The sequence below is a fragment of the Larus michahellis genome, chromosome 13 (assembly GCF_964199755.1).
Source record: "Larus michahellis chromosome 13, bLarMic1.1, whole genome shotgun sequence".
In the NCBI taxonomy this organism is placed as follows: domain Eukaryota; kingdom Metazoa; phylum Chordata; class Aves; order Charadriiformes; family Laridae; genus Larus; species Larus michahellis.
In genome coordinates this window covers 15,542,967-15,568,123 of record NC_133908.1, presented here as the reverse complement: position 1 = coordinate 15,568,123, position 25,157 = coordinate 15,542,967, and the positions used below count along the sequence as shown (strand labels likewise).

The window sequence follows — 25,157 nt, the reverse complement described above, 5'->3', positions numbered from 1 at the left end:
AGAGATAAAAGTTTTGAATTATGCCACAGTTGAATTCATACTTTCAGATTCCTGCTTCATTGCTCTTAGAGAGGAGAAAAAAAAAAAAAAAAGGTTACAGGTCCCTTCACTTTTAAGACACATAGAAAAAGAGTTGCTCTGGCCTGTTTGTCAAGAACAAATGAAAGTGTTCAAAATTGTGATTATATATTCATAATCAAAAATTTCTGTTTGCTTGTTGTTTTCAAGACAGATCAGTATCCATCAGCTTTAGCAGAGAACCACTGCTGGCAATAGGCTCCTGAAAGCGTACGATCACAAGAGTTTACGAGGAGTAAACACACCAGCCTGTTTGGCAGAACAAAGTTCTCCACTTAAGCACAAGAAGCATAATCAGAACAGGCAGCAATAAAACACGCTCTCTACCCAAGTTCAACAATGTCACCCAGCACAGTTAGAGCGATACACTCGTACAGTCAAAGCAGTAATTCCGAATCTAACCACAGGCCTATGTGTCATTTTGGTTTAATTACAATATGATTTTTTTCCTTGTCGTGAAAGTCACTTTTTACACAACAAACTCTCCTCAGCTCCAGGATACCTACTCAGACTGTAAGAATGGAAGGGTAATTCAGACAAGCAAAAAACTGTTTGTAGCGTTAGTTATACAGAACAAAGAGAAGCCAACTCAAAGTTTGTTAGTAATGGGTACAGTTCTATCAACCAATCTCCACTTTCAAACAAAAATAAGCGAGCGATCTTAGCGAGTCAAAGTGCTGCTGCAAAGCAAGGTGACGCTGGGGTGGGCAGTCTTCTCGGCTTTACTCACCTGGACAGTCAACTTCATCGCTCTCATCCTCGCAGGTGGGCCACCCATCACACTGCCAGTTGGAAGGGATGCACTGGATGGTCCCGCTCCGGCAGGCAAACTGCCCCGGCGTGCAGCGGAGCTCTGGGGGAGAAGAAAGGCGTGCTTTGTATGAAGCGTTATTTATTCTTGCAGGTCTATACATATACTGATCATCCAGCAGGTAACGTATCACTGAAGTAATGGATAACTCAGCCTGTTAAAAACCACTTTGTCTGAGATCACTTCCCATGTTTTAAACTGCATGTTTGTGGTTTTAGCAGACGCGAGGACTGGCTTCCAGTGCCTGGGACATAATTCTCTCAGTCATCTGTAGTAAAACCATCCTGATAAAGATACCATATGAGCAGCTATCATCATAGCATTACCCATTTACTTCTTGTGAGGCTCTGAGGACTACTTGTTCACTTTTCTCAGAACCAAAGTTCAACAAAAATATGCTTCAGTAATTAAGTGTTAGATTACACAATAAACTCAGAGTCCCATTTCCACTCCAATCACTATGTATGCCAGGACCCGCTAGACTTGCACAAATGTCCAGCCTGATTTCGAGCCATTTCATAGAAGTATTTGTAAAACAATTACTATATCCATGAACCTGTTTTCAGTTTCTAGCTTAAGCTTTTTTGTAGAGTTTCTCCATACGAACACATCCTTTACAAGAACCTGTCAACATCTGCAAACATGTAGTTCCTGCCTCTGCAAGAATACTGCCTACTTGTCATTATACTGTCAGACCTAATTAGCATTATAAAAAGTACCATTTTTTTTTTCAAAGTTTTTTATATCAAATCCATCTATCAAATGCCAGCTTCATTTTGTGTCCCTCAAAATATTTTGCCAGGGAAAGAAATATCTGTCTACACAAGAGAACAATTCTAAGCTTGTTTACAAGCAAATAGCCATCAGCATCCGTAGGCTCATTTTCACACCAGACCATCACCGTCTGTCTTTCTCCTGGATGGTGGCTGTCAATCTTCCACCCAATGTTTTTGACGAATTCAGCACCTTTCCCTCTCAGCAAGCTACAATAATTCCAGGTAAGCTGCGTCTAGAGAATGAGCTTTTTTTTTTTTTTTTTTTTTTTTTTTTTTTTAAGTATTTTAAAGTAAAACACACTCATTCCTGATTTTGAAAGAATCAATTAGGTAACCTGTTTTGCAGGGAGAAATCTCTAAAAGAAAAATTAAAATACAGGTATGTATTCTCTCATCCACAGTTTACAACCTAAGAAAAGAGCTGTAATTGCAGTTGTCACCTTCTTGAAACACACCAAACACACCTGATTTAGTCTAAACTAAATCTAAACTAGTCTAAACTAAATCAAGACAGAGGTCACACTTCAGACGACATGACCAGGCGTAATAAAACCAGTAATCAGGCACTCTCAATAAAAGCTGTACCCATACCCCTGGTAATCGGTATAGGATATTGATAACAGGCTTCTAATTCGATGTTAGACTAAAATCCAGTTCTAGTACTGGTTTCTCTTCAAAATGCAGACCTGCTCGTCTAGAAAAATAAAAGCAGGCACATCCTCTTAGCAACCACCTACCCGGAGCACACATGCAGGTCACAAAATGACTAAGAACTCTCGCAGACCTGCCAGACTACCAAGGGCAACAACAGCAAGGCAAGAGCCTTCTCAACCATTTAGAGTCTTCCTCGGTCCAAACAGCTAACAGCAAATGAGCGCTGGGGAAATGTAAAAAAAAAATAAAAATCTACCAGCTTAGGTCATAATGATTTTCCCCCTCCTCTCCCAGAACAAAAACTGAAGTAATGTATTTAGCCCAAAGAGGGAAAGGGGGAGTAAAACCTTTTATTCTCCCTGATTAGAGGAATAAAAGGTAAAGCTTCACTTGCCCAGAGTAGCAAAAAAGAAAATTTAAAAGTCTATCTTTAAGCTGGGGGGAGAGGGACACACACGACACCCAAGCCAAACAAACGTAAAACCTCAAGCTGAAATGAGAACTATTCAAATTTCAAGTTCACAGAAAAGCATCAACTCTTCAGTAAATCATTGCAGCTCCTTTCACCACGTTTGCACGATGTCAGCAGGCAGTGGAAGCTTTCTTAGAAAGTTCTACAATTGCTGTTTTATGTACAGAATTTACAGTGGAGCCTGCGGTAGATATTTTACCACGTGAAAGACTATCCTCAGCCCAGCTCCAGGTTTCCATTACATCCACCTGCAGTTATGGCAAAATTCAATACTTTAAATAAACTCTTAATTTTTTTACCACTTGATTTTAATGGAGTCAGGCACGCACCCTGTGAAGAAGGCTATTCTGCACCCCTCTGGTTTCACAGGCAGCATCCACCAGGAAAGCACTACCAGCCAACATGCACACGGGAAAACCAGTAAAGAATACTTTTGTCTCTCTAGAATTTCATACATGCTATTAACATTTGATGTGCAATTACATATGACTGGTTCAGACAGAAGGATGACTCCATCCCAGTATTATGAGCATTAAAAAAAAATGCCAGTTACATGCCATAATGTCATTACTTCCTGTGTTACAGACGCTCCTCTGAAGAATGTGGATACATGGAAGAGTACAAAACATTTCTATTAAAATACCACTCAAACCAGCTGAACAATTGTTCCCAGTGGAAACCATACTATGTGAGACGCACTAATTATTTCAGACCAAGGAACACGAACTGCTACGCAATTCTATTGCGGAAGGGAAAAGAGTGACACTGAAAGAAATACTGAGAGATGAAAGTCTCCATATTATGCAACCACTGCCAATAACACCGCCTGCGCCACCCGAACCCAGGGCCCCTATCCCCACGTGTTATTGAACTACCTAAATCATCGTGCAGCTTCTGGAAGAGTTTCTTCGGAATTCTTTTGCTTCGGCGTGCTGCCTATTGTGGTTTAGCACAGAGAGAAACAAGATGCAAACCATCTGAGAAAATCTAACTGCCTCCCTCGCTTGTGCCCAGGGTGGCTTTAGGACATACCCGGTGGCCTCCTCGAGAACTGATGCTGAAGATCAGCTCTTTCAGAAAGCCCTTGCCATTGTTGGGACACAGATTTCCACTAAGGCCCCACCACTGGCACATTGGTGGGCTGTCACCCAGCTGAGACACAGCAGTGGGTGGCAGCTCAGGAACCCCCAGCTGAGAGCAAGGGCCACCTCCCGACACCGTCCCTCACCCCGTGTGCCTGGATCAAGTCTCCCGCAGCAGAGTGCATCGGCTGGCCTGGGCAGCAGCCTTCAGAGGTTAAATACATACATGAAAATAGAAGGAAGCCCATAATGAACCCGTGAGATACTCAGCCAAGGAACAGAGAAATACAGGAGAGGAGAGGATGCACAGGAGAGGTGCTAGTCTCCATGGCCCTGTCAAGCATTTCATTTCAGTAGCCTATTTTTAAGTGAAAACATCAGAAAAATGAAAACATTTCAAGCCTGTCTCTTTACAGGCAAGTCGTACCGCCAGCAGCAGAACAGGATTCACGAGGACGTACGAGCACTAGCAAACAGCAGTGCAGCACAACATAACCAGCCGTCTTTCCTGAAATGCAAGTAATCACTTAACACAGTCAGACTTTGTACTTTCCAGGAGTGCGGTAAATAAAAAACCTTTTTTCACCCATTTAAGATTTCCAGTTCTTCAACAGAATAGCATAGTTTCAAAAATACCCATCCCACTTCTGTCGCTGAAGTCTGATATCCCATCATAGCTATTGATGGTAACTCACAGCAAGGAAGGATGAGGAAGAAAGTATCTTAAACTATCACCTCCTAGCAGCACTAAAAACACGTCTTTTCCACCAGCTGTTGAAGCAGAAACATTTTGTATGTTCAGTATGGTTAGAAAATATGTAATAGCACAAGCTCAGCTACAAGTAAGCAGCTGTTGCAGCAGAGGCACCAATACAACACTAGCTAACAGCATCAACAACTGCCTAGGAGTGAAAAAATAGAAATAAAACCACCTCCAGCGTTCACGTACAATGTGAGGAGTTACATCAGCAGTATTATGATTCACATATGAAATTCTAACATAAAAGGCTTCTTTTTTCCTTTAACGATCAGATGCAGTCTTTGCTATGCTACAGCACAAGATTTAGTAGAACTGAAATCTCATTTTAGAGCAATTAAATTCATCTGGCATTTGCTGGGAAGAAGGGAGGCACGTAAAACACTGCAAATAGCAGCAACTGTAGTTTTTGCACTATACATAATATAAACTTCCAAAGCACCACGAAGTTCAAGCAGCGTGAGAACGTGAAAACACTTCAAGCAGCCAGGTGTCATTATACAGTCTCTTCGCTTCACTGTCTCTAAGCGCTTCTACAAGGTTAACCCTCAACGATCTCGCCAACCACTGCATCCAATGAAGTACAGAACAATCACACAGCTTGCCAGAGGCTGCAGATAAGATGAGCCTACGAGCAGAAGTCAGCTCTCCTGACCACGCTCCCAGGCTTTCACAACGCCACCATGTTTCTTCCTTAAAACACGACCAGCACACTCCTACCCCAACGAACGTTTGCCTTTCAGAAATACCATCAATTAGTAACAGCGGACTCTCTGGTAACACTTCAATTGTTCTCTCTAGCAACAGTTTATTAAGAGCTACAAATTGTCCAGAGGGAGCAAGAAACTTCGTAACTTTTTATATAAAGAGAAGGAAAAACTGAAATCAGGTTCAGACCGTGTTCAGTTCTACAAGCTTAATATATAACCCAAGATAAAACTTACTGTCTGGTGAAGGCTAAAAAAAACCAATACCAATTTGTTGGGACAAACAGATAATATAACCTGCCTGTGATTCACTCACCTGAAAGAAGTCTTGCCAAAGCTAGTCGCGGACCTGTAATTTGAAATTTAAAACAAAACTTACAAAACAGTTGGACACTTAATTAATCAAACACCAGAAATAACAGGCAAGATTATAAATAAATTTAAACAGTGCCATAGAAACAAGAGGTCTTCATGTCCTTTAGCTGCCAAATACCATTTTTCTAAGTCAGTGACTGAACAGACAAGATTTTTGACTAATACAAAAATCTAAGTTTCACACAGGAAAAAACTAAGTTTTCAAGGTGGTTGCTTACACTCTTACAGAAGGCTTTTGTTCCAAAGATTTTGCCAATTACATGTTGAATGCCAGGCATTTCGCAGCACTCATCACTTATGTCAATACAGGGCTCAACTAGCTTTTTTAATTCTCCTTACAGCGTGCTAATTTCCAGCTTTTCTGCTACATACTCCAAATAGACATTCACAACAAGCATTATCCACAGGAAGGACTTCACGTCAGATGAATAAAATACACACCCACCCTGCTTTAATTTCCACCCAGCTTCACATAGTTGATAAAACACCTTTTTGCCATTATAAAATGATCCAGGAAGCCCTTTCAGGGTTAATCATCTCGTGGAACTGGGAATGTTTTCCTTCCGGAGCCTGGCAGGCATCCCTCCGCAGCAGATGCGCACCCGGCCAGCGAGCTGCCCCGGGCGTTACACTACCCGCAACCTGCATTTTCTGCTTCAGTTTAAGCCTTTCAGAGGTATGTTTGGACTAGGACACCTCCTGCTTGCATTTAAACTGGAATTAATTTCTTATTCATCTTCCCCTTTTTATGCAAAAAATAAGGGATAATTAGTTACTCAAAACAACTATTTTATTTGAAAGAAAGGCAGGGAGGATCTATATCCACTATCCACTACTTTTCAATGCAGCCAATCTCATTTTAGAGCCTCCAATATCAAATCAAGACTGTAATAAACACGAGACAAAGTGTTGATTCAGCCCAAGTTCACCTTGCTAGTTCTGCTTTCTGAATGAATGTGACGAGCTGGCAAGCTTCAGATCAAATGAAGCTATTGTCTGTCCACATTAATTTTGAGTCAGATCAGCTATGGTTTGTCCCCCTGCAACCAGAAAGATTGCATGCTCCAACTAATTCAGCAGAAACACAGTTGTACAGATCCAGTATCAATTAATGTGGAACTGGGGCCTCATAATAGTAGTCTGCCAATGAAGCTAGAACATCTACTAATGCATTTACTTTATTTTTTTAAATATTAGCTCTAATAGATATGCCAGGATTACACACATCTCCTCAGAAGCAGAACAGCTCATTTCAGCCTTGTGCCACCACAAGCTGCCCTGTGAACAGAGCTGGGACCTCCACCTCCATACCTTAAGAACGGACCCAATTACTGACCTGAGTGACAGCTCTGACCCCAAAAAGCTGTATCAGGTCCCACCACCACAGTGGTAAGAGAAGCAGCTGGTGTGGAAGGAGGTCTCGGGAATGGGCAAAAACCAGCAAGCTATAAAAACTTCTGCCAAGTGACAGAAGCCAACTGCCTGTGGACTTCAAAAAAAGCACCCTTCTGGTCTACAAGCACTATCAAAACGCTCCTGCAAAGATAAGTGCAGGCGGATAAACTAGAATGCTTTGATACTGTCTTGACAGGATTATTTATCCTCCTTCAATTCAAGACACAGATATAAAAGGAATTCAGCCTGAAGATATGCTACATCCAATAAAAATGCCAGAGGCCCTGTCTCAGGTACGTATAATAAACATCTCCTGTAAAGCATTAGGTGAACACATCAAAGTTTTCAAAACCTAAATTTCAACCTTCTATTCGCAAGACACTGAGGTTCACGGTTACAGGAACCAGTGGAAAAAGGAAGCCTAGAAAGCAGAAATGCGTCCCTGACAGAAGATCCCCCTTACTTACAAGCCACACGTTCCTAACTCCGATATATAAACCACTAGCGGTACAAAAAACTTGCTGTCTTGGCAATTCACAACGTAAAAGGTAGAGATGAGAAGCCAAAGCCCTAAACTACAGCCTCCAAAATACAAGTTTCAATTCAGGAGAGTGATTTGATACAGAAATTAAACTCAGGGACTGCAAACACTGGTTATTAATGTTAGGGCTCTTCTAGTTGCAATGACTTAATTTCTCTTTATTAAAGAGATTCACCACTCAGTAAAGTCTCATACATTCAGATACTCTTGTGGTAGCTAAGACTACAGATACATGTTACATTTTAGCATTTACATAGCCAGTATAGATTTGAATCTGTTTCAGTTTTTAATACAAAGAAACGCCACTTTTCATTTGCTACACTAATTGTTTGTTCTTGTCTGCTGAGCTTCATTTGTATGGGAATTGGAATTTGATTAACGCACAAGCCCAGCATTTAATGTTATTTCAATTATAAGCTATTACTCTGAAATGCACGTATCGGAAAAGATAAGCTTGAAGTACACGGTTTGGTTTTGTACGTAAGCTTTTAACGAACAATGGCAGTTTTGTCTGTACCTCACGTGTACTTTGCTTATTTTGGTCACATTTCTCAAGGTTGGATCTGGTAGATCTTCATTTTTTATTTACAGACAGCAGGAAAACCAAACACCGAAATACTTCCTGCTTTCTCGGTCTAAATCCCTCATTGTCTCAAACCAGATGAACCAACCTGTAAGAGAATATTCTGCTCAGATTTCAAGAGGCAATTACAGCTATCAAAAGCTGATTAAGCATTAACAAAAACCCTTAACTACAAGTGCTTAGGCCAGTAACTCTTCTTATTCAGATTTTAACTTGTCCAACAGGTCTTTCTTATATTTTATAATACTAAACCTACCTACTTACATTAAGACCTGTACCTACATGTTGCACTATTGTTTCATATTTTAACACATTTAAGAATAAGTTTACGAAAACTGAAAATTGCTTTTTTCTTGAATCCCTGTTTCTGTATAACCTGACCCATGCTGAAGCGCAGGAGCATGCCCAGACCCTAGCGCCTTCAGCAAGGAGCCGGACCCCCTAAGACCTTAACTCCTGGAGATTTTGCCCAACAAGTGCCTGCAAACAAGTATCACAAACAAAACAACAACAGGAGCACCATGCCCATCATCATCACAAACATACAGCTCCCTATCTAATATTTATGCTCAAGAGGAAGCATAACACGACCAATATTTCTCTAGACTGGTATTTACTGAAGTAACAGAAACTTTAAAATATTCTTAATATCCCCAACACAACAATACCCCAGTGTTTTTTCTTAATTTCATCCTCAGCAGATATGTGAAAAAAACCTGTCCTTAAGCAAGTCCTCTGCACTCAAAAAGCAGTTTTCACACCATGGACTTCTCTGAAGTGCGGAGGTGATGTTCACCGGAGCAGGTACCGCATCTCACACAAAACTCCATGAAGAGCAGGACTGTCCTGCCCGGCCTCAGCGCCCAGGGGCCAGAAGGCTGCTGCCAAACAAAGGGTTTTCAGCGACAGAGAAGCCAACTACAAACCTGGGGATGTTCTGACCCAGTCTTTGAACAGGTTTTCTTATTTTTAGTTTGTCTCTACAGTATCACTGACCCCACGCAAAGGCTCTGCTCTCAGGCAAGCAACGCCTTCCCTAAGTGGTGCTTCCCTTCGGCTCCAGATCAGGGAGAAAATTCACTGTCCATTCGTCTCCCAGCAGGTTTCTTTATGCCACTTGGTGAATCTTACTTCAATTACATGTTTTCAGATTTACCCTTACCCCACCCACTGCTGCATTCAGGGTAGCAGAGTGAGCACATACAGTACTTCATAACCAAGCCACAGTAGGAGGAAAAAAAAATTATAACAACACCACCTTATTTTTGGAGAAGAAAACTATTTGTCAAGCTCCCAAGTCACCATCAGACAATTATCCATTCCATAAATTATTAAAGTTCCTCAATAAAATTGGTTCTGTTTACTGTTCTTCAAATTAAAAGCCTACAGAAAAACAGAGCACGCAGTTCCACATCCAATGCAGGGCTCAGCTGTTCAGCTGCGCTGCGGAAAATGCGCCTCATCGTAAGCCTTGGGTCACAGAATCACAGAGTGACGGGGTGGGAAGGGACCTCTAGAGATCATCTCGTCTGGGTCAGGCAGCTTCAGTCCACCATGGCCCCACGTGTGCCGGAGGGGACGAAAGCACAACGGCACAGAGCCCAGGACACCAAAACCAACCCACAACTATTCTCAAATTTAACTCCCGCTCCTGAAAATTAGAGATTCTGGAGTTACAATCTCATTTGGTAGGAACGCATCAGTTCCAAAAATAAATAAATAATACATATTGGAGGCATCAGCATTTTCTGCATGACAGTTTCATGAAGTAATTAAAACTGTGACAGCACTCCAGCTGAAAGCTGTAAATCCTTAATGAATAACTCTAATGAACATTCTGTATTACTGGGGGTGCTGTCACAGTAAGTTATGCTAGATGAGGATTTCAGAGCACGGTAAGGAATGCTGGCAGTCTCCCTCCCCTCAGCCCCTCTCATCGCTATCATACCTACGCTCTGCACGAGCCTGGAACTGACCCAGTTTCTCCTTGCTCACAAGCGTCATTCGCTGCAATTCATTGTCTGCTCTTTGTCTGGAGGGTATACTCAATGCCAGTAACGATTTAAAAAAAGACGAAAAAAAATTTTAAAAAAAAAAAGCTAAGGCCATGCAAGAGACCCGGCATTCAGCCAAAGCAACAACATCAGAGCTTCTTGAATGGGAACCCTGGCTATGATTTCCTAAGACTCAGAAAATACAGACTTTGTGCTTTATGAATGTGGACACTTATTCCTAAGACTTAAACAGAAAGAATATATTTCCCTGTTCCCCAGTACTGCTAAAACTAAACAGAAAACAAAACTTGCTACTTGAACTAAGCCAAAATAATACTGTGAATTAGACAATGCAGCATTCCAGACTGAAAAACAGTTTATTTTCATAGCAGTGAGGTACCAGCTAAGCAACAGGCTTGCATTTTTTCCCCCCTAAGAAACCAGTATATTATGATAGTAAGCAAACAGGCAGAAGGGAAAAGCAAAATACAGCACTGGCACAAACAAAACCAAAGCCATGGGTACTCGGGAACCTTTTAATACAGCTCAAAATTAAAGCCTACAGTTCCTCTATACTAACAGCCTTGTTCAGGGCTTCAGGTGTTTTGTACAGCCTTAGGTGGGACTTAAGCATTTTAGTGCAACAGTGGTAAGTGACCTAAACCTGGGCAGCACCACGTTTTTGACCCTTTTCCTTAAGAAAGCCCAAACAGCATGTGGATCAGTGAAAGTACCGATCACACTTCACAATTAAACTCACTAACCAATTTTAAATAAGCTTGACAAAGAAGCCAAGCCCAGAAAAATGCAGTGGGCAATGCAAGTTTTGGAAAGCCAGCACAAGGGAAGGAAACGATGACGGCCTTCAACTTCAGAGGGCAGGAAAGCCCCGCGCGGGCCGCACCGCGCAGCAGCAGCCTGCACATCTGCACGCCGCGCTGTCACCGCAGGGGGGGCCTTCCCAGCCGGCAGGGAAGTGGTGAGCTGGGCTAACCGAACCCTTGCACAACTGTTCTGGTTTGAGGTAAAACAGAACCAGTTTTTCTGTTCAGTAATTTTACTTTTTAGCTCAGCCTCTTCTAACTAACTGAACTCTCTGAAACTAACAGCATATTGTGGAGACACTGGTTGTTCTCAGAATGAGAAGACCTTATTATTTGTTAATTTATGCCAAGGAACGGTGTGCAGAGAGGCTCTTGCTTATATTTATTGCTATAACAAGCAAGGTCAGGTCACTTTGTTATCTTGGGTAACGTTGGAGGGTCAGCAGCAGAACAGCGTAGAGGGGTGGCACCTGCAGGGAGGAGCGGGCAGGACAAGGAATCCCAGACTGATCAAGGGGGTATTCCATCCCATCAGCATCATGCTCAGGATAAAAGGGATCCAAGGGCCAGCCTCTTTCTTCAATGGCCAGTGCCTGAGGAGGACTCTGTTCATCTGCCTTTGATCCTGATCCGAGCATTCCCAAACCCAGATCTGGAATCTAGTTTCCGTCTGACACTGAGTCCAGCCTGGGACTTCCCCAGTGCCTCCCGGTGGCAAGACTGTCACCCTGGGAGCTTGATACGTTTTTTTTTATATATTGCATATATTTCATTATTTCCTTTTTATTATATTAATAATATGTCATTAAAGTAGTTTATTTTCTTCTAAACTCATAAGTCTCTTTCTCTCCCTCGCGACAGAGGTGCGGGAAGAGCATCTGTCCTTCGTCTCAGTGGCCAGTCCAGCGCAAGCCATGACAGACACCCAGCATCCTCATGGCAGAGGACATACTGTGGACAGACGGAGGGAACACGGGGAAGACGTGGCCTTACTCCATCAGTGGTGTCAGGCAAGGGTAGGCACTAGAGCGGAGGAACTATAGGGACAAGCCCACTGGAGTGCAGAATTCATTAAAACCCACTACTTATGAAACATGCTCGTGGATGCTTGCAAAATAGCACTATTCCTCACATAGAATTTAAATACGGTCACGCACACAACATATTAATTCTCCCAACAAATGCAGCAGCAGAGAAGAAGTCCATTAAGAACAACATTAGTAGTGAAATACTCAGCAAGTCATCAATTCTGTCCAGAAAAGAGCACCACAAACAGCACTTTCTCCCTTACGATCCATATGCCCAGGTCGGGACAGACAGATTATCCCACAGACAGTATTTACGCTGACAGGACTGTCTGGGTACCGCAGCTTAGCTACTTCCAGTTTCCATCCCCAGTCTCACCTCAAACCTTCACCTTGTTCTAAACACATCTTTTACGACAAGATCCTCATATTCCATTGCATCCAAATACTCTAAAATCTTGTATTAACGTACACATACTGCTCCTGCTCATTTGCAGTTTTTCCACAAAGTTAGGGTCATTCTGAACACGGAAAAAGCATTACGTTCTCAGCTCTGTCTTCACAAGATTTCAGCGTTACCTGCACCTCTTTCCTCCCAGAAGAATCTGCGCTGGTCCTTCACCATACAGTCTCCAGTGCCTTTCAGAGTCACCCCAGGATGTTCTGATCTACACAGCGGTGACAGCAACTCTAGACAGACCAGTCCGGTAATCAGAAGTATTTGAATACCAGGAACATTTCTTCCCCCCCCCCCCCTCCCCCGGCAATTTCTGACAGTCTCTGCACAAGCTGCTTGTTGGAAAGCCTCTAAAAATCAACCTAGAGAAACTACTGATAAAAGTAATCCAGAAAGCACTTCTGTGTCTTATTACCTGATAGCCGCCTACCTAAAACTACCGCAAAATAAAAAATCTAAGCATGTTAGATGAGTTCCTCTCCTCCTCCAACCAACTGCATTCTCAGAATCAGAAAAGTACTCATCCTACCGAGGCAGCCAAGACCAATATTTGTTCCTATGTGAAACATAGTTTTCACTTCAGAATGATCACCAGGGCGATCACCAAACTGTATTCCCTTTGACCAAATACAACTCTAGGTGTGAAAAAAAAGAAAAATGCTAAAACCCAACAGATGCTCTACAGAGATCAGAGTTTCCCACAGAGGAAAGAAAAATTTAAATCCAAAGTTTCACATGAACTGTATTAGTATTTTCTTTAGATCAGGTTTCAACGAGAATATTCAGATGAAACCCGATAATAGCAATTTAAGAACTGTCAGCGCAATCAAGACTAATTTGTAGCCACCATTAAATCCACAGAAGGAATTGCCAGATTTCAGAGTATTGGTTAGCAAGCCCATTTACTTTCCACAAGACAACACACATTCCTTCTTTGTAGGAAAACAAAAAAAAAGCTAATATAATATCATTTTTTTTCAATACAGGATTCAGAAGTGTTTAAGCATATCCTTACACTTCCATCATGCAAGCAAATTTCATGAAAACACATAATTTAAGGCCAAGCATGCATTTAGAATACCTTGCTGAATTAACACACGAGGAACTGCAATACCCTTTAATGTCAAGCAAACAGATGACAAAATCTTATCTATGAAATGAGGTATTTTTAACCACTCCATTCTCCAAAAACAAACCAGATTTCTTAATTTCAAAACCGGATGAACATGGCAGAAGGTCTCTACAGGGCCCCAAGGAAGGTCATGGTCTTAAACAAGAATCTAACAAACCCAGGAGACAGGAAACCTGCACATGAGCGCTATTTAAATACGGGTCACACTAAAATAAGCTTTTGCTCCTGTTTCATTTTTTTTCTTCACGTTGTATACAAGACTTGATGAGCAAGCATCTAGAACACTGAAAAGCAAAAGTCTGATATACAGAAATATTCTGACCTCAAATACGGAAGACCTGTTTTATCCCTTGCACAGTAGCTGGTGCAGTGGCTGTCGCGTACTGGAGCAAATGGCTCGTGCTTTGAATAGCGTTCCCCCGCTCAACTGAAGCTGAACACGGCAGGAACGCAGCCCATGTTAGTCACTGCTGCGTTTGTCCATGCTGTATAAGACACTGTGCTTTCTTCTTCCCTGATGAAACAAATACCTGCATGGAAATTTCATATATCAAACCCGTAAGCTTAATCTATCAGAAGTGAGCAAACAAAAGTTCAATCCACCTTTAAAAGGCCACATAACCCTTTAAGAGTAGTTTTCTCATCCCCCACACCTTCTAACAGTTCAAGTACTGCTGGTGCTCTTCAGCTCTTCCACCAGCTTCTATCATGCACATGAGTCTGGTACTACACCACGAAACACGATCTTTGCCATTCTTTAGCTGTCACATCCATAGAAAAATTACATCCAACTCCACTATTGCTCAGAGAGACACAGACAAGCATTCATACTACAGCGTCCTTGGACCATTTCTCTCCAATCTGCTTACTACCAGAACTGAGGGGTGATGATGCTTCTGACTTAAGTCTTTGCACTCGCACCTCACTCCTGCAAGATCCCTGATTTTTCATAAAGATTCTTCCAAGATCTCATTAATAGAGTATATTTATGTTTCCATATTTTAATCAGTAAGGGGCAATTTAAGCCTAACAAGTAATTTCACAGATTCAGAGAGAAAGCACAAAAGCAGTTTTGACCATCCCTAGATTAAAAAAAGTTATAACATGCTTTAGAAGTTTAGCATACACAAGGCAAAATGCTACTTGGGCACAAACTAAAACCAAGCAGGTGTTAGAAGCGGGATTATTTGTTTTCTTTTAAAGTGTATGAAAGAAGACCTGTTATTTTTAGGTCAGAAGAAACCTTTTATTTAAATTGCTAAACAAATATTCACACAGACCAAACATACAGATATTGAAGGACAACACTGACTCAGTTTTATGTGAAATTCTTTTCACTCGTGCAAAGGCGATGCTGACACCCACCGTCGTATCCCCTCGAGATGTGAGGGCAGAGCTGGGCTGGGAGAGCCCAGGTCAGGGCTGGAGCTGACCTCCCTCCATACAGACCCCACTTCAAACCCCAGCTGCTGTGCTATCGCCCGCTTTGCAATGGAGATTGGAGTGTCAAAACACAAACCGATGGAGGCTTCGGCATTTCAAAGTGACACCTGAAACTCCCCCAAGAAAACACAGTTGCAGCCAGCCCAAACACCCAGCATTGTTCTGCCAGAAACGGCACTTAATCCCACTTTTTACTACCTTTGGTTCCCAAATAATTTCACTGGGTACCCCAAGTATTTGTCTCATAGTGAGAAAGGTACGAGGAAGCACAACAAAGGAGGTATATGAAAGAGAAGACAAGACAGGAAAAAAGTTACACAAATGAAAATATGACAAAGGAAAATCAGTAAGTTTAAGGACAAAAGAGCAGGGAATGTCCCAAGTGCAGCCACCAAAAGCTAGTTCTACATTTCCACCAAGCAAGCCAACAATTGTCATGCACTAATCAATAAACAGAACAGAAGCAAAATATAATGGTTAGATCAACCAATTTTAATTAATTAGGAAGTTGAACGTTGTTTTGTTTAGCTATAGTTAATGAGGCAACTATCAATTTCCATTAAACTTAAAAATGTATTTCTACTAATCTAAGTGGTAGGCATCAAACACGGATAATAACTTCCTTAGGAGCTCCATACAGCAAATACCATTAAAATGCTGTTCATCAAACTCAGAATTCGCAGGCTGACCCTTTACTACACAGACAAAATTAAAAGTTTCACAGGAAACCACAAGAAGCCAGAGGATTGTACAGTTTGGGGAATGTGGATTAAAGGTTAATCCCAAACTCACATTTTTGCTAGAGTTCTGCTACAGCTCATCAATGACTTCACCAAACAACCTGTGATTTCGCCTCAACTCAATGGGTTCTCTACAAACCCAGCACTGGAAGTGAAACGTGGAGGTGTGAGCTGTCACACAAGGAAATGGAATGGTACGTTCTGGAGAGTGGGAAGCCAGGAAGGTGCAGGCATTGCCAGGCACCCACCCGCACTCACCGCTGATGAAAAACTGGTGGATTCTGACACCTGAACAGCCTTGGGCAACCGGCAAACTGTTCTTTGTAACTGCAGCACGAGGAACTGCGCACTACGCTGTATTTAGACAGGAAGAATCGGCTGCAACTGCAGAACAAGCAACAGACTGGCAACTAGGCTTACCAAACAGATCTGATGTTTGGAGTCTCTGTCACATGGAACCATTAAAAGTATCCTTCAGGAATTGCCTGGGTTTACCAGATTTTGTTTTGGGAAAGGAAGACAGACAACACAATCTCTTAGCACTCCTTCTAGCCATAACTTTCTCTCAGTCCACACAGAACAACTGATTAGCAAGCCTTTTCCCACGACAGGTTAGCCCTTGAGATCCCACAGGCAAAGACCAGCAAGCCTCCCATTAGCCGTGATATACTTCTTTTCTATCTCAAGGACTTCCTTGTTGGGGCTATCAGTGCAAGAACCACTGCACACACTTATTTCATTTTAAAATAGGTAACAAATTCAAGCCCCAACGTTAACCCCTGAAGGGGAGGAGCGGCAATGCCACTGAGCTGTTGCCAGGTTCTGCTCTGACCACGTTGCAGGTCCCCGAAGCTCGACGCCAGGTACGCTGGCTCTGCACAACACATACAAGAGCAACAGAACTTCTGCTAATCACGAAAGAAGTCATTAACATGCACCTGAGAAGATGAAACAAGACCTTATAAAAGTTGCAAGAAGTCACCACGTAAAAACACAGAGACACAGGCATTACTCAAAGAGAGATTCTAAAGGTAGCTACTACTCTTGCATTACAATTCAACATCAAAACCAGCCCTAACAAAGCTAATTCCAGGGGACGGAATAACTCATTGAAGTCTTGGCTGGTTTTCTGATGTTCACCAGGGGATTTTACATCTTTCATACTTAGCATCTAAAATTCTTCTCTCTCCAAGATAGCTGTGCCTTTCCCGCTAACTACTGAGAAAGAAGCAGCACTTCCACAGCCACCGCCTCCCGCTATAGAGAACGGCTGCAGCAGCGCTCTCTTCTCCATCACTTCTGCTGTTCTGGCTGTTCCTCTACTCCCAAACCTACTGGGGTGGGACAGAAGTCATGCGTTTGCAAACCCTCAGGCTCCCCTTCTGCTTTATTACTTCTCAGAACCAGAGCAATGCATACAAACAGGCCCCTGCCTACTTACTCCTTTCCTCTCCTTTACTTTGTAGCCATGGCTAGTAGTAAACCCACTCGCACCTCAAAAATTTTGCCTTATAATTAACATCAGGAATTACTCAGTCTTAAAGTATCAGACCTGCTAATAAGGTCTGATACCTTCTGCTTTGTCTCTGCTACGCTGACAGCAGCCGCAAGAAAGACTTTTCAAATCCATCGGGCTCACTTTGCAGCTCATAACAGCAGCAAACAGCTGAGCACAGGAACACCAGGAAGAGAGCACACAAAAATACATCAGTAGGAAGGAAAAAAACCTAAAAATACATAAAAACAGTAGATGATTAAGAAGTAAGGGATGAAGGGGAAACATAAGACTGGAAGACAGGCCAGCCCTATTTTCAGAAAAAATAACTGAAGAAGTGTGATAAAAACCCTCTGCCCCTCACACCTAGAAGCCCTCACTTGGGAATTCAGCTAAATACAAAGACAGGGACTGTCGTTAGCAACGACATGGAACCAAATAAATACAAAAAATATTACTCATCTCAGCTCTTGCTAAGGTAGAAACAGCAAACAAAAAGCAAAATAAGGGCTTCTATTTGCTTACCAAGGAACTCCCTTCACAGCAGAGGAATGCTGGGCCCAGGTCACATTTTAAGACCAATATAATTGGATTTCTCATTGAATTAACTGATACAACTCAACTAGCCAAAACCGGGCACGTTCAGTCACAGGAGACAAGCGGATCACCTTGAAACAATGTTGACTGTGGGCTTGTTTAGACTTCTACTCCAAGGAGCTCTACCTTGCATTTAAGACCTACAACTTTTGACTAAGTGACAAAAAAGAGCCAGCAATTTAGGTACATTAGGACTGTATTGTTTGAAGATACAAACACTCCACCGGTAAGTTCTAGCACAACAGTCAGTCAGGTACAACAAGCAAGCACCAAAGCTTATGAAAAGATAAAAATTTAAGCTGAAGTTGTGGGGCTTTTTAATTAGACCACTTGCACTGGCAAGTCTTTCTAAGCACTGCCTATTAGGCAAGTTGTGCAAAATTTTTAAAAACAGAACTTGGGTAATGAAATTACTTCCTCTAGCTAGCTTTGAAGTGGAGAAAAAAAAAGCTGCAAGAACAAGAACTCAATTGGCTTTTAGCTGCCTGGCAAATGCTCTAATAAGAAAGCCCGATGACCTACATTCACAAGGCTCCATACTAAACCACTATTACAAAATCCAATATAAAGCCTGACCATGTTTAAGTGTTTTCCATTAGCAAGCAGCAGTATCTTGTTAGAGAAATATGAAAACATGTTATTGTCTTTAGCAATGATGATCTTAATTAATCCTCTAAACACTATTCTGAAACATGTTGTCCTGATCATTCCAGACTGTTTAAGTTCCCAACATTACATAAAGACACCGAAACCTTTGCTTTTTGATTGTGCAATGGGATGTTAAAAGAAACAGGAACTTCTTACATATTCTCAAACAGTGCTACAAAACTGAATTCAGAACAATTTACATCTCTGATGCCCTTTAGTCAACCAACAGAAACGCACTAATGTTCAGAAACTCGCTCTAAATCCAAACTAGCACCAGTACAGTTTACTGTGACTCAGTTAACAGACCACTGAAATATTTCTTCACATAAAGACAGCTCTCAGCCAGCTACTCAGATAACCTGAAGCAGATGTTTTGAGTTGTCCCGGAAAAGATATTATTAAGCCAAACACTACTGTGGTAAATATCCCCCAAAACAAGTGTCTGAACACCAGATATAATCAATTCAGTAAGTGCTTAAAGGAAATACTAAGTTAGTCCTTCACTTTCACCCATACAGTTGGAGAAGTCTGATACGTTCAGCTTCAATTCACATTAGCAGCTTCCAAACACATAATGATTACTGCAACTCAAGAAGAAATGCCCTACTTTAAAAAAAAAAAAACACAACACTTTCAACAATGCATTATAAAGTGGGCAACTAGTCAAAACAAGCAGCTTATGGTCAAAACAGTTAAAAAGGGAAAGAGGGAAACACTGGGACCAAAAAAAAAAATCCAAGCGGAGATTCTCAAAGGCATAAAATTACCATTCAGAGTCCACAGGCTCAGAAAATCTAACTGCCCATGTTACCTTCAGGAACCCAAGTCTCCACAGCCAGGGCTGATGTCACGGTATGTTGGATGTACCTGATGCTGTTAGTGATGGCAGCCGTGTAAAACAGAGTCGTGTAACCAAGATGGAAAAATCAGGAATAAGAGTAAATTTTATTTAATTTCTCTCCTAATTTACTAAAACCTATCTCACCCTAAATGCATAAAAAATAGTTCTACGTAAAATCACTGCCTTTCAGATTGCCCTGAAAAGATACTACAGTTGAGGAGGCTGAAAAGAAGGTTTTATTTATCTGAAGAGCACAGCAAGAACACGGATACAAAGCTAGTGTCAAATTAACATGGAAGCACAAAGAGGTGCCTGATTCGCTGGGACTGAATTGTGAAGGAACTACACATTCATCTTGGAGTACATAAAACCTCCCATCACTCTGCAGCACTCATTTGATAGCTCCAAGTACAGATTTAAGCTAAGCAAGCTGCAGGCATCCTTTCTAAACCAGTAAGACGGTTGCTACAATACACAGGTTTAAAGAAGTAAAGAGAAAAAACAAACTTCACTAGGAAAATAAATTCTAAGTCCAAACGCTCTTCTCTTTCTGCTGAGGAAATCCATGCACCTCCCCAAAAAAGACAAGGGAGATTTCTTCACCATTGATTAAAATGATACATTTAGTTCTGTACATCCTCTGTACTTGCACGAGCCGCATTTTCCCTATTTGCGCCTTTTGCTTCAGGATGAACCCAATATACTATTAAATCTACTAAACAGGCGATCTATCCGAGCAGTAGACTCAAGCCATTAAGTGAAGCAAGCTAAAAAGCGAACGACGTTGGCAGCAAGACGCGAGGCCACCCCGGCGCGGCGGGCCGTGAGGAGCAGGAGAGGCGTCACCATGGACAGCTCAACCCCCGCCCGCCCCCGCGGCACGGAGGAGCACATTCCCGGAGCACATTCCCCAGGGAGCGCGGGAGCTCCCCACCCAGCGAGGAACCCCAGCTGCAGCCCCTCACCCAGTTGCCTTACTTCACACTGGGGTTCAGGAATACGTATGGCTCCAGCAAAATTCAAGGAATTCATGCGGAGTTGCCACAGAGGAATCCTAACGCTACAGGTTTCAAAGCCAGTGGTGCACAGCCTGAGCAGATGAGAGCTGGAGTTTGTTCACAAGAAGGATGCTTCTGCCTGCGTGGCTATGGCACCACAAATCTCTAAAGCAGATACATTAGAGCACCACCGAAAAAAAAATTCATTTGCCTTCAAGAAGCAAACCTCAGTGAAAAACTTGTTTTCACCCATCAAGCACCAGCTGCTGACAGATTTGATATCAAACTGGAGCGACAAATGTTCCGACACAATACGGAAAATGCCATTTTCTAATTTCTCAGAGGCAACAATGCTCAACACCAACAGAGTTCAGGGTCAAATCTACCCACCTGTAAAAGTACAGACAGCTCTGAATCCCTGCTGAATCTTTTCAGCCAGCAATTGAGCTGTCTGTAGCACCTAGTGCCAGCTACCAAGGAAGTTGCTTGAAATCAGTTTTACATAGTATCTTCTCCCACATAAAAGCCTCCAACTGTAATAATACTAGGTTAGCAACTCCATGTATATTTTTTTTTCTTTTGGCTACTTAAGAACATATCATAAGCCTTATATATACACTGCACTGCCAAAAAAACAAGCTAAAACAAAACAAGGCGCACACAGAGCAGTTTCAACATCTAAGTTAGTTATTTCAATAAGACTGCCTACACTGACCCAATTGTGCTTCAGCTGTACTGGGAACTCGCTTAAATGCGGTTCATTAGTACTGTTACGTTTTATTAGTCTGGGTCATAAAAGTTATTTTGACAAGAAAGACCAAGGAGGTTTCAAAGTACACCATCGTTCTTACTCTCCTGTTGGCAGAGAAGAGAGCATCGCACAGGAGCAGCCGCACAGTGCGGTGGGGGACCGTTCCCAAACCTGTGACGCCACTCCAGGCACCCCCACGCTTTGGCTATTGATGCTCTCGGGCAAGAGCAGCCCAAGGTATGCCAGGGCTCTGCCAAGCTCCAAGCGAGTTCAACACCCAAGAAGAAACCCCAACTGAGAGACGTACCGAGAAAAGCTGTCGTTGCCAAGCAGCAAATGCCAACCATTTCTCCAAAGCCAATCATCTTTACATTTTTAAAGCCTAGCAGCTACTACACAAAAACTCCATCGCTAAATTAATTCCCTAAAAGAAGTAAAAAAAGAACTAAGATGACACATGAACTGAGATGCAACAGGGTTGTTTTTTCTTTTAGGCATGATCATATAGCACTTTGAAAGTGAAGGTTTTGTCTTGTTTTGTTGGCTCCCAAGGCCCGCAACATAAAAGCGAGTAAGTAAGAAGCACCTGAAAACTTAGTCATGCCGCCACGTTTCCACTGCTGATTACCTGTAGGGTTATGCAGTTTCCTACCCAAGCTTTCAAACTTTAAAATGAATTTTTTTACCCTAGTGCACAGTCCCCCCAAGACCCAGTCAGCCGGCACAGGGGACCGACGCTTCACCCCACGGCTCAGCCGGGTCCCATCTCTTTTCAAAAGCATAAACAAGCGGCGGAGACGCCGCCGGCTGAGCCCTAACCGAGCCCGGGACCGGCTCTAGGCCACCGCAACCCCGGCGCTGGGCTCCTCCCGGCCCCGGCCCCGCCGGGAGGGGAACGGCACCAGTGTTCCCGGGGGGGCTGGGATCTCCCGGCGACGCCGCTCCCCGGAGGCTGGCCCGGCCGGGCACGCCACTCGCCCTCCCGCCCCGGCCCCGGGACCCGCCCGTAGGCTGACGGGGGAGGACCGGCACCCCCGGCCCCGCTGCCGCCCCCCCGCCCCTACCTGGCCGCAGCGGCTCGGTGATGCTTAGCACCAGGAGGAAGAGGAGGAGGAAGGTGCCGCTGTCCGCCTTGGGCACCATTTATCCTCCGTTCATCCTCCCCCGGCGCAGCGCCACAAACCCGCGGGGAGGGACGCGAGGACCGGCGGGAGGAGGGGCCGCCGCTGCCGCCGGGCCCGCGGGGGGCCCCCGTCCGCAACGAGCTCTTCCCCTCCCCCGTCCGCCGCCGCCCCCGGGCGGGAGCCAGCGGCCCTGGCTGCGGCGGCGGCTGCGGCGGGAGCAGCGCGGGGGTCGGGCGGCGCCACGCTGCGGGCCGCTCGCCTGGCTCCGGCGACGCACAAGATGGCGGCCGCGCCTCCCCGCCGCCTTCCCCCCCGCGCCGCCACGCCCCCCTCCCCAGCGCGCGCCGCCCGGCCAATCGGCGGCGCGGGGGGCGGGGCCAGAGCCCGTGCCTGCACACGCCCCGCCCACCGACGGGCACGGGCGGGGCCGAGGGGCGGCGGCGGCGGGAGAGGGCGGCCTGTGACCCCCGGGACGGCCCCCGCCTGTCCCCTCCATCCCCCCGGGCAGCCATCGCCAGCCACCTCCAGCCCCCCAGAATGGCCTCTGTCGGTCCCCTCTGTCCCCACCAAGACAGCTCCCACCGGTCCCCTCTGTACCCCAGGATGGTCATTGCCAGCCACCACCGTCCCCCTATAATGGCCTCCATCGGTCCCACTCTATCGCCTCAGGACAGCTCACACTGGTCCCCTCTGTTCCCCGGGATGGCCTTGCCCAGTACCTTCTGTCCCCTCAGGCTGGCCATCACCAGCCACCTCTGTCTCACCAGAATGGCCTCCACTGGTCCTCTCTATCCCCTCAGGACAGCTCCCACCGGTCCCATCTGTCCCCTGGGATGGCCATCACCAGCCATTTCCATTCCCCCAGAACAGCCTCTACCAGTCCCTCTGTCCCCCCAGGATGGCCTTGTGCGTTCCCTCCATCCCCACCAGGTTGGCCTCCACTGGTCCCCTCTGTCGCCCTGGGACAGCCTTTCCCTGTCCCCAGCTGGGGTGGCCCTTCCCCATCCCCTCCATAACAGCCCCAAACAGCCTTCTCTGTCCCCCAAAATAGCCTTTCCCGGTCCTCTCCGTCCCCACCGCGATGGCCTTTCCCTGCCCTGCAGGGGCTTCCCAGGCCTGTCACCCAGCCTGTCCCCCTGGCGCAGGCACAAAGCCCTGGGGTTTCCCAGCCCCGGTGGCTCACAGCTGGACCATCGTTAGCCCGCTTCATTAATCAGCTCCCGCCTGCCCACCACAGGGTGAGAGGGTCCCTGTTTTCACACATCTGCAGGGGGGACACCGATGCGCAGCACCCGGCGCTGGGGTGTCAGTGCTTCTGCACCTCCTGGAGACACCGCACGCCCCGTTCCCAGGCCCAGCCAGAGAGGAAACGCATAAAGAAAACTAATTGTGTGGCTTGGACCATTGTTAATGGCCCTGCAAGTGACAGGTGTCATTAGGAATTTGACCCTGGGTGTTGCTGCACGTCAGGCCAGGCAGGGTGGTGGCTGTCCCTGCCCGGAGCCCAGCCCCGGTGCCACCGCTCTGCTGGGGCTGGGGGTCAGCCCAGGTGGCATTTGGGATCAAAAGGCAGTTTTACCTTTACGCCCTGCTTCCCAGATTGAGTTGGAATTGCCTCCAATGCTGGGAAGTGAAGCAGGGGTCCTCGGGCAGCACCGGGGCACAGGACAAGTGTGGCGGCCGAGCCATGGTGGCTGCTGGATGGCAGGGAACCGGCACCTTCCTCTGCAGAGAATTCCAGCTTTTCAGTAAAACCCTGTTCAGAGCCAAATGGAAAACCCAGGAAGCTACCTAGAGCTGCCTGGGAAGTTTTTCTTTTTTTTTTTTAATCTTTACAACAAAATGTTTTCTACTTTCATGCTACAATTTGAATTTTTCAAATAAAACACTGAAATTCCAGTAAGGATCACTTTAACTCAATCTCACGCACTCCACTCCCTGTTTCCCTGCTAATACCAATTATTCGCTATATCCAGCGGCAAACCTCCTTCAGGCGTATTCCCGATGGATGCACAGATACTTCTGCTCTCGAGTTGCTTCTGGTTCCCCCCAGCCTCTGCCCGGGTGCCGGATGCCGACCGGCAGGCAGCAGCATGGGGTCTCCTGCAGGTTTTCCCAGGCAACCATTGCTTACGGCTCCATGGGAGCTGTTGTCGTGCTCAGGTCGACACAGCCAGGGAGATACTTTCTCCAAAGCTTAACGTGAAGCTTAATGTGGCAGCAGAAAGCGATGCCCACCGAGACCTTGGGGCAGATGCTCCCCGAAGCTGGGGTAGCAGCGAGCCCGGAGCCCCAAGGGGCCCCTGGGAGCTGCATGGCCGGGGACATGTGCTTGGGGACCCGCTGGAGTGCGTCACCAGCAGCGGGGGGCTGACTGAAGATTTAGGCCAAAACTCGTTTTGCTAGCTCTCATGCGCTGCCAAATACCGTCATGATCCGAGTGTCTGTTGGGACCTGAAGCGTGACAGCCTCCTCCAGCACAAAGGCACAAGCGTCAGACTCCCCAGCTCTGCTCCTCCCAAGGGATGCTGCGGGGGGAGGCTGTTCTCAGCCCAGCCGCCATGTCCCAGATTGATCCAGGACATTCCTCATCCACCCCAGGCCCGCGACACCTGGGGCCTGAGCCTGACTGTACATGACAGTGTATAAATAGATGCCCTGCGATGCCTCCACCCTGAGAGTGGGGCACCGGCTGCTTGTCCCCAGCTCTTGTCCCAGGGAAAGGCACCCCTCATTCCCCCACCACCTCTGAATGGAGGTACCTCTGCCAGGCGAGCACGGCAGCCCGCGCAGGGGCCGTGTTTTGGGGAGCTGGAGCAGCCTCATGCCCTGGGCAGGGATGGAACGTGCCAGTGAA

The 25,157-nt window shown here is 45.2% G+C and overlaps 1 protein-coding gene across 5 annotated transcripts in view; it reads right to left on the bottom strand.

Moving 5' to 3' along the window:
• DGCR2 (DiGeorge syndrome critical region gene 2) overlaps positions 1-22,598 on the bottom strand; it is a 48,897-nt gene extending 26,299 nt beyond the window's left edge. For 3 of the 5 annotated variants that reach the window (XR_012589756.1, XM_074606289.1, XM_074606290.1), the window contains exons 1-3: positions 22,241-22,598; positions 5,654-5,686; positions 809-931 (exon numbers count right to left, since the gene is read on the bottom strand). Coding sequence is in view for 4 of the 5 variants with exons in the window: in XM_074606289.1 (XP_074462390.1) it covers positions 809-931; positions 5,654-5,686; positions 22,241-22,319 (235 nt within the window). In the remaining variant the exon portion in view is untranslated. The remainder of the gene's footprint in view (positions 1-808; positions 932-5,653; positions 5,687-22,240) is intronic. The other 2 variants (XM_074606291.1, XM_074606292.1) reach the window with 1 other exon arrangement.
• Positions 22,599-25,157: the final 2,559 nt, after the last annotated feature.